Source organism: Pocillopora verrucosa, chromosome 6 (assembly GCF_036669915.1).
Source record: "Pocillopora verrucosa isolate sample1 chromosome 6, ASM3666991v2, whole genome shotgun sequence".
NCBI lineage: Eukaryota > Metazoa > Cnidaria > Anthozoa > Scleractinia > Pocilloporidae > Pocillopora > Pocillopora verrucosa.
In genome coordinates this window covers 19,125,865-19,135,152 of record NC_089317.1, presented here as the reverse complement: position 1 = coordinate 19,135,152, position 9,288 = coordinate 19,125,865, and the positions used below count along the sequence as shown (strand labels likewise).

Here is a 9,288-nt window from a genome sequence, read left to right as displayed (position 1 = left end):
GTGCTTTACTTTTGAGAATTCGCATGAACGCAGAACTAAAAACGGTATTAAATAAGTGCAAGTGGCACCACCAGGATCAAAATTTGGAAAAAAGAGCCCGCTAGTATTTTAAACAATTTTTTTTCCAAAACAATTTTGCGATTTACGATGTGGAGTCCACTACGTGCTTACAAAAAGAAACTGTTTTTTCTCCTTTGTGTTGAGCCTGGAGGAAGTTTCATCTTAAATATAGGATATTTAACGAAAATCACTGAACTCTTAACTAATCTAATAATTTGCTAAACCACTTAACGTTGTTTTTTTTTCTTTGTGCAACTTATGCTTCTGAGAAATAAATAAATATGATCGGCTTACGTATTCCTTTTTCAAATAATAATTTTTAAACGTCTTTTGCCGAGTGGCTGCTTTGCCGAGTCCAAGAGTGTTGTCACACGAATGACGGAAGCGGTACCATATTGCGTGACTCATCTTTCGTGACACAAGAAGTTTGTGGGAGTGACACGTGAATGGTGCTCAAATACAATGAACGTTAACCGGGAAGTTCTTGACCTCGTAGTACAAGATGGAACACACAGGCAGAAATTATCTGCTATCTTTAGCGTTAAAGGGAGAGGGTTCTGGGCGCCATTTTGAATCAAACCATTTTCTTCGTTCTCAAACCTGAGAGACCTTCTCTACCACAACTAAGACTTCTTTTGGCGGCTGCAGCGGCGAAAACGACAAAAGGCTTGCCATGCTCGCACGCATGCTTGTTCTCTTTGGCATATCCCAGTACCGATTTAGGTAAGATTGGCTCGCTGTAAGATGCAAGTTACTATTCAGTTTGTTGCACGAGCCGAGACTGGCTTTTGTGGAAGTTGTAGGAAGAGAGTCTGGTGAACGGATACCATCCAGCGGTTGCTCTTCGCTGCTACCTTCGTAACTTTCTTTGGGCATGAGGACTGGCACGAGAAATAACAAACACGTTGCAACAGTGGAGCAGGCGCCAGCAACGTAAAAGGCGATCTGATAGGACTTCGCGAGATCGTAAATAACGCCTGGGATAAAAAATACGATTAAGAATAAATAATCTTAAAAAGGACATTAGAAACTCTCTTAAAAAAAGCACCTACATTTAAGCGAAAGTTTTGTCCCGTCGAAAACAAATGTGCCTGTAACTTTTGTATCGACAGCCTTCATCCAAGGGTCAGCTCCATTTATGGGACATTTTTCGAGGTTCCGACCGAGTCCCTCGACTGGAGGACCCGTACTTGACCAATACGTGAAATCAGTGGAAGTCAAATGCCATGAAGAATACGAGACTCCAATTTTTCTTACAGGGAAGATGATTTATGCTTTGTTACGATAGTAGTAATTATCATAAAGATAATCCTGGTAAATTGTTTTAGTCCCGCTTTGAGAGTTACCCGCTGAGAACAAAGAGTGAAGGCGCAAGTTAAATCAGTGGCCATGCGTTCAGCGGGAATTACTTAAGATCTTCTGCAGATGAGAACGGGTCCAAAAGTAACTTAAGAGTGAGATGATGGGATTAATTACCTGCTAAAGGAGGACCAGCAATAGACGTTATGGCCATGAAGAAGAATTGAATGCCAATTCCAGCAGCAACTTTGTCCACTCCGACAATGTCCGCGCAAAGAACAGCCAAAAAGACTACAAAACAACCATCAAACACACCAAAGACTAACATGTACACAACCAGGCCGGCGTAAGATTTGGTCAGCGTACTCAACGTATCGGCAACCCCAATGAGTAGCATCGCCATCTGGAAACAGTATAGTCGGTTCACTCTTGGGTGATCTCCGAGTTTTCCGAAAAGAAGCCGACCAAAAGTCGAGCCTACTGACATCATGCCAACCAGCGTGGAAGACTGCGAGTTTGGTATACCACATTCTTCGGCGTACGCCGGCTGTGCGAGTAAGAAAGATAAATCAGTGTTTAATGATGGATTCTCAAGACTGACTAATGAGCAGACATCTCCTTGCTTCATCCCCAAATTAAACAAAAAGGAAAAGGAAAAAAAAAAAAAAAAAAAAAAAAAAAAAAAAAAAAAGGCAACTGCTCTCGTTTGCTAAGTGAACCAAAACAGTGGACCAGAATCTCCCACTTTCTCGCAAGAGAATGTTAACCCCTTACACCCTAACATCAGTGTGCATATTCTCCATACTGTTCTCTATACAATGTCTAGGATGCTGACAAAGAGAATTTGTTTTACAATCAAGACCTTCTTTAGATCATTTCCTGTATTCTCGTGACCTTGATGTTTGACTCAGGGGTGATATTGTGAGCAGAAATTAAGTGTTTCTTACTCCTAGGAGTTTAAGGGTTCACAAAAGATGTAGAAAATGGCAGCCTGCAGACACTGCGTCCTGCCAAAGTCAAGTTGGCATTCACAAGGTTAACCTCCTGAATGTGGAGAAAGTGATAAAACACAGAGGAAAAATATCTTCCAAAACCAAGGGAAGATAAAGGGCTGGGGCGGATCAAGTCCATGCCCGCGGTTATGCAAATTTGTCGTGAAAGACAGGTGCGTATAGCGTGCACAATACATTTCCTACGCATTTGACTTACCAAATGCACAAAAGGAACAAAATATCCCATCATAAATGCGCTCAAAGCTATGCACCAGACCAAGAAGGCTTTGTTCTTGAAGACAGTAAAGTCAAACAAAGGCGGTCTTGAGGGTTTGACGGCTTCTTCTGCTTTCTCATCCTTATGCTCAGTTTGACTGGGAACTCTGTAAAGCAGAGAACCGATGGTACATATACACAAAACTCCACCGAGCACCCTTGCCGCATTAGCCCATCCTAGATTGTTCACGACGAGCTGCATGATGGGACCCATAGCAATCGTACCTACGCCACTCCCGGCCGTAACAATTCCATTTGCCAGACTTATGCGCCTGAAAGAAAAGTATGAACAAAAGTATTTCAAAACAACTTTAAGAGCATTAAATTTCTATTAATTACGTATATTCAGTTGATAGATAATCGGCCAAGGTTTAGCCGATTATCTATCAACTGAAAAATGGTGTTTGGCCGCCGACCATCATCGATGAAAGAAAGTAGTTCTCATAAATTTTAATAATTTACCTTTCAAACCAATACGGAAGCGACCGAAGGGTTGGCAAATAGCTCATGCTCGCACCAATCCCCCACAGGACTCCAAACGTCAGGTAAAGTTTAGGAATGTCGTTGACAAACGAGGATAACACAAATCCCAGCACTCCTAGCAAACCACCAACGAATGCTACTACCCGACAACCAACGCGTTCACAGAAAGCTGACGTCACTGGCGCAAAGAGAAACATCATGCCCAAGCCGATTGAAAGAACCCACGCTGCAAAATAATAATAACAATAAAAAAGAAGTGAATTAAAATTGGCAAATTTCACAGGGCTCCTTATGGAACAAAGGGCATTAAAAATAATAAATCGAACAGCTTGTGCAAATGAAAATTAGTTTTTGTTCCACCAAATTCGTTGTTTGTGTAGTCACTCAACAATTTTAAAGGGGGCGTGACGTCTGAATATCAGACTGCCGACCGATGGATAATTTTATTTCATTCCCAGTAATAAAAAGTTCAAAAATATTTTATAAGTATCTAATAACGCAAAAAGAATATGAGTATGTTTCATTTTAGGTTTAACTAAGAAACCGTAAACTAGATCTTTCTTTACAAAAGCAAGCACTATTCCTGGTGCATTTTAGCCTACGTGTACCCACACCCTCCCCCCACCAAGGAAAATCGGAAGGATGGGGGGGGGGGAGGGTACAGTTACACGGCTACACCGGGGCTAGGTGCATTTCCATTGATAGCGCAGGCGATTACGTGCATCGTGAGTGAGAGAAGAGCAAAAAGTGATGTGAATCATTGAAAGTGTTTGTTTATTTCTTTCCCGACGTGGTTTCCAAATCAAGGAGATTCACATTGCTAGACGATCACGGAATTTTATATAAAATTCATGGCGCAAATTTATTTTTTTCCTTTGGTTTCAACTTCTTGATTCGATAATGGCAAAGATTTTAACATATCCCACACAAAACAAGTAAGGTAAAATGTGGGTTTAAGCGCTAGGAAAGTATCTTCGAATTTCGTACGTGCTCAAATTCCCTCATAAGACTACGAGGGGAGTTGCTTTGTAAACAACCCTAGTTTACCTCTAAGGAAATTCATGACTTATCCAATCAACGAATTTCGCTTGTCTCTACGGAAATTTATGACTAGTCCAATCAACGAATCTCGTACGTGCTCAAATTTCCTAATTAGACGACCAGGGGAGTTGCTTTGTAAACAATCCTCGCTTGTTTCTACGGAAATTCATGACAGAATCAAAACATCAAAACGGAACTCTCGAGAAAGAAAATGGATTGAAAGCAATTTAAGATTAAGAAACAGCAAATTGCGTGGCTTTAACCACTAATGACGAGAAGATTAGAAGCGACAACGGACTGGTTTGAAGTGGTCACGGATAAAGTTTGCCACACGAGATTAAAAACAAATCCCTAAGAAGCTTTTTCATGGTTACTAAGGAAATCTTGAGAGTCAAGGGAAATGTATCGACTGAAATATACGAATAGATTGCTGGAGTTCCTCACACACGAAATAAATAAGAATAAAGAAACATCATTATGTATATTCGCTATACTGTTCTCTATACATTTCTGTGGGCACCAGCTAAAAGAATTTGGTCAACGATCAGGAGCTTCTTTAGTTTTGGATCATCTCCTTGATTTTCAAGACATCAATGTCAACACAGTGGGAACAGTGTTAGGAGAAATTAGATACTAGTCATTCTTAGGGCGAAGTAAGGCTTGAGGTAACGATGATTGACAAGGATTACAAAATGATAGTAGGAGGTTAATTCTGTTTCGAGCCTAGTGATGCATGCAGCCGGAGTTAATCCCGGTTTCCACAGCATAAAACTACAAGAGTGTGGCTTTGTCCTCCTTAATGAATGCCAGTCCACCGTAGGTTGCTGTAGTTAGTTTTACTGTTTTAAAACTACTGTAATCAATTTGTCATTAAAAGTTTTACTATTCTAACGCGCTATAGCCAATGCTACTGCTGAAAGATATGAAATCTTGCTGAGATAAGGCGGCAATAGCTGGTGAAACAAAAGCTTTTCGGTTCACATGTGTGAAAGGGCTTCCTTAGGCGTCACTCAACGCATCAGTACAAACTCGACGGAGGGTATGCCACTCAAGTTTTCTCATTCTCTTTTTTCTTGTAAGGATATCTTACATTAAAGGCACCGTTTTCCGGTACAACTTATTAGAAGCGCTCTGTTGAGATTACTTCCCTCCTTCGCGGGTGTCCTTCGGGGTAAAAATTCGTACGCGCGCTAGTTTCACTAAAATCCTAGCAAACTATACGTCGGAGGAAAGCTTACTAACGGTAATTTACGATTAAGATAAAATTTAAGCGACTTTTCCTTTAAGGAAGAGTCAGGGGCCAGTTAGGCGTGAAAAGACCCAGGGTTCTTCTTCTGAAGGGTATCAGATGCCGCAGCACGAGCAAAACTGGCTGAACAGTCTTATTCACAAGGCATCAATCAATTAATCAGGCTTTTTCGATATTCTGATTGGTTATCTAGATATCGGCATCTAAAGTTGCAGTAGCTAAAAACATGCGAGACGTGTTGCGTAAATGGACACCACGGGACGAATATTTCAAATAACAAAATTTCCCGACACACTTTCGTTTTTCATTATTCCTAGAATGTTTCGGCGGAATTTGAAGAAAATCGGTTAAATCTATAAACCCTATAAATTCGCTCAAAGTGGTTGTATTCTTCCCAAAATCAAGTGCGAGATTTTAGCTCATAAAGGTTCGCAATCAACTCACGCCACGCCAGGAGATTATTTCGCCTCCTAAAACCGCAAACCAATGGGACAACGGAACTTCCTGGTGTCAATGACGATGGCTCAAGATTTCCAGGGTAAAGTAATTACCCCATTGCAGTAACTCTCGATCGCTCCGTGGAGCGTTGAGGAGGACGACACAATAATAGGCAAAGTTGCCAAAGAAGGAAAAAACCGTGCCAAAAATGGAAAAACCAGAAATGTGTTATCAGATCGACAGACATATTTAAAAATTACGATTTGTAACGAGCCCCAAGATGAGCGGTTGCCGCGAAAAATCCTCTTGTGGATTCCTGATTTATTAACTCTTATTTGAAAATACGTTTTCCCAAATAACTCGGGCGCTTTTAGAGATATTAGAAAATATTTTTATAAAAACGTCAGTTTAGTCAAGTAAAAGAAAAAATTGATTTCTTTGGCCTCTGAAGGTGGGAAGTAACCTTAAATGTCAAGACGCTTTATTTTTTTTAAAATATCGTCCGATCCTCTCGCAAGTTAAACCTCAAAATCCCAGACGTGACAGCAATAAATCGTTCAGCTGACAGGCTAAGATTTGAGAGGAGTGCTGTAGTTTGTTATTTTGGTCAAAAGCTGAATTCTCCTAACCGATCTTGGCAAATATACCCCTGCCCCGCCTCCAACGCTTGCTGGATTATGTTCAACCATAGGGTACCCATACGAACAGTGTAATTGATGAGACAGAAAAAGCTGCTAAGATACTTCGGAGCTGAGTTCGTCTCGCGCTCGAGAAATATACACAAAAATGAAGAGAGCTTCCTTTTAAAGAGTTAATCCGCCTGCTTAAACAGACCAATCTTGTTTTTGATATTCATAAATACGAAACGCAAAACAAAACAAGATTGATTGATTGGTGCGTGCAATTGACTTTGGAGCTTGCGGAAAAACAAATATTTCGACATGTGTTCTAACATAACATTATTACGAAGTCTCCTGCAAAATGCGGCAAGGTTACACTAGAAAATAACAGCTACACATAAGCAAGATTCTAGAATTGATATTGCATGAGTGGCTTGTCTATATAAATACATCTGTTGTTCTGACAAATGACAAATGCATCTTAAGGTACAAATGTACATTAAGTGGTCCTACGTTGCCATTGGCTGAAAGAACAAAGCTAAGATTTCTTTAAAAAGCGCAAGTTGCAAAGATATCGTTGCATCATCGCAAGTGCAAAGAACATTTTGCGGGCTCTAAGAAACTTGGATTACTGAGAATAATTTAGCTTTAGAATAATCGATCGTTAACTTTGCTAAAAACACAAGCCAAATGTTGTCAAAAAACTGTCAAGATTTGCATTTGATAATAAAACCTGGAGTTGTTATTGTTACATGCAAATCAGGGGCTGTTTTCGACTCTCAACGCGTGCAGGTTATATAACAAACCAAAACCCACACTTTAAACCAAAATCCGAAAATGTGAAGGTGAAAACCAGGCAGGGAACAGAATTATTTCCTAACAGACCGAAAAATTATTTTATTCTGTGGCCAATACGCAAGAAATGGGAAAAAGCACCAGCCAAGATAGTGAATGTTGTTAACAGTGCTTTGTTTTGAAGTCCGATATGCAAAGTTATATCTGGCCCTGGGAGAAGGTCAGGGAAAACAGGGTATTAAGGACTTAACAAAACCGTATTTACCTCTAACAGAAAATCGCAAATAAACGGTGTTTTAGGTCAAAGAGGGACTCCCCTCTTATTCATAGCAAGGGTAGAAGTTGTTCTGCAGTGCGTTATACAACAGCGAGCCGACAACACAAATTGTACAAAAATAGATAATTCACAGTGTTTTGATAGCTCAAAAGACCCGTGAGTGTTATTCATATCGGCAGTAATCGGAAACTGCAGATTAGATGTCGCAAGAACGAAAGGAGTATATAGAAAGCGTAAAATGGTGCAGACGTAACCAGCAATCACAACGAGCTCTCACAATATTTTTTGCAACTGGAATGGGCAAAAATTTCAACCTTTCTTCAGCCCTCGGCAGAGACTCAATTAAAATTTGCATAACGCTAACCTTGGCTTTGCAAACTCACTTCCGGTAATTATTTGCTCTCGAGTTTGTTAACAAACGCAACTTTTTTTTACCACATAATCTCTCTCTCCTTTCGTATCGTCCTTGAACCACTAGCGATTTGACAAGCAGAAAAAATCAAATACGGTCCCATTAGAGTACTGGATAATCTAATCAACGGCAGATGGCTAAATTTCTGACATCGAATCATTGCGCGTAAGATTTTCGCTCTCGATCGCAACTCAACTCTGCCGATGACAGCTAATACCGCAAGATGCCATCTCCTTCTATTCACAACGGATAGTTTAAATTTCGGATATATTTAAACTGTTAAGGAGAAACACTATGGATGGCGTTGTTGATTCAAAGCAAAGAAATTATTGGTCGGTTTGACGTATCCGGTAATTTCGCGGTTCCTTCCAAAAAAAATTCGTCCAGTGTCGCAAATAATTTTTCCTCTTTAGCGAAATCGCATCAGCGTAGAAAGATGGGGTAAAATCCGGCGAATTTAAGACGAAGGAACTGACCACACATCTGATTTTCAACTTTTTTTTGCTATTTATATAAACCAGTCCTCTACCACAATTCAAATGACATTTCGAACGGAACAAGAGCTCTCAACAGCGTGTTCATAACGATAAGAGACTTACCGATCGTTTAAAGATTGAGGATTGAAGTCATATTAAACATAATTGCCACACTGTACCTGTTTCTCCTTTGCTTTGCTTGAATTCCTCTAACAGTGCCTTGTAAAGAATGCCGGTGTTGTTCTGTATTCCCAACACGACGAACTGAGCGATGAAACCGGCAAGACAAATGCTCCATCCCCAACCGCCATCCGGTACGGATTGGACCTGTATTTGCACTTGAACTTTTTCGATTTCTTTGCTTTCTTTCGTATTCTTTCCCATGATGTCGGTTTATCGTAAAGTTCCTTTAAAAGAGAGCTTCAAGACCTGACGATGTGATGTTGTTCACCGCTCTCCCACAGCAAGCACCTTTCCCCAACCGACCAAATATCAGGTGGAGCAAAATTTTTTCTTAGCGCTAAGCATATGGAAACTCTAGATAACATATGACGTAACGAAAACCCAGCGTTAGAAACACCCTGCCATTGGCTAAAAATATGGTATGATCAATTGACGAATGACAGGCCAGCTCTATTGTTTGAAATAACATTCGCCCTTCTCGAGAACGACGCTCATGAGTTTTTCATGTGACCGTAGGTAAATACAGTGTGACATGTAATTTCGCATCTTTGGCTTGTTACTTTCTTGCTCACTGTGGATTCACAAAAAATTCTGGCGGGCTTCGCATGCAAACAGTACCTGCTCTGACAGGCTTTGCTTGTGACGTAAACAACACAGCGCTTCAGTTGGCGCTGCCCTTAAGCTATG

General features: G+C 40.5%; 1 protein-coding gene across 1 annotated transcript; it reads right to left on the bottom strand.

Moving 5' to 3' along the window:
* Positions 1-234: 234 nt before the first annotated feature.
* Positions 235-8,928, bottom strand: LOC131794026 (monocarboxylate transporter 10-like). The gene is made up of 5 exons (XM_059111536.2): positions 8,598-8,928; positions 3,090-3,336; positions 2,569-2,899; positions 1,537-1,906; positions 235-1,037 (listed from the first exon to the last, which is right to left on the bottom strand). Exons 1-5 carry the CDS (start codon positions 8,800-8,802, stop codon positions 655-657), a joined length of 1,536 nt encoding a protein of 511 aa, XP_058967519.2. The 5' UTR covers positions 8,803-8,928; the 3' UTR covers positions 235-654.
* Between the last annotated feature and the right edge of the window lie 360 nt (positions 8,929-9,288).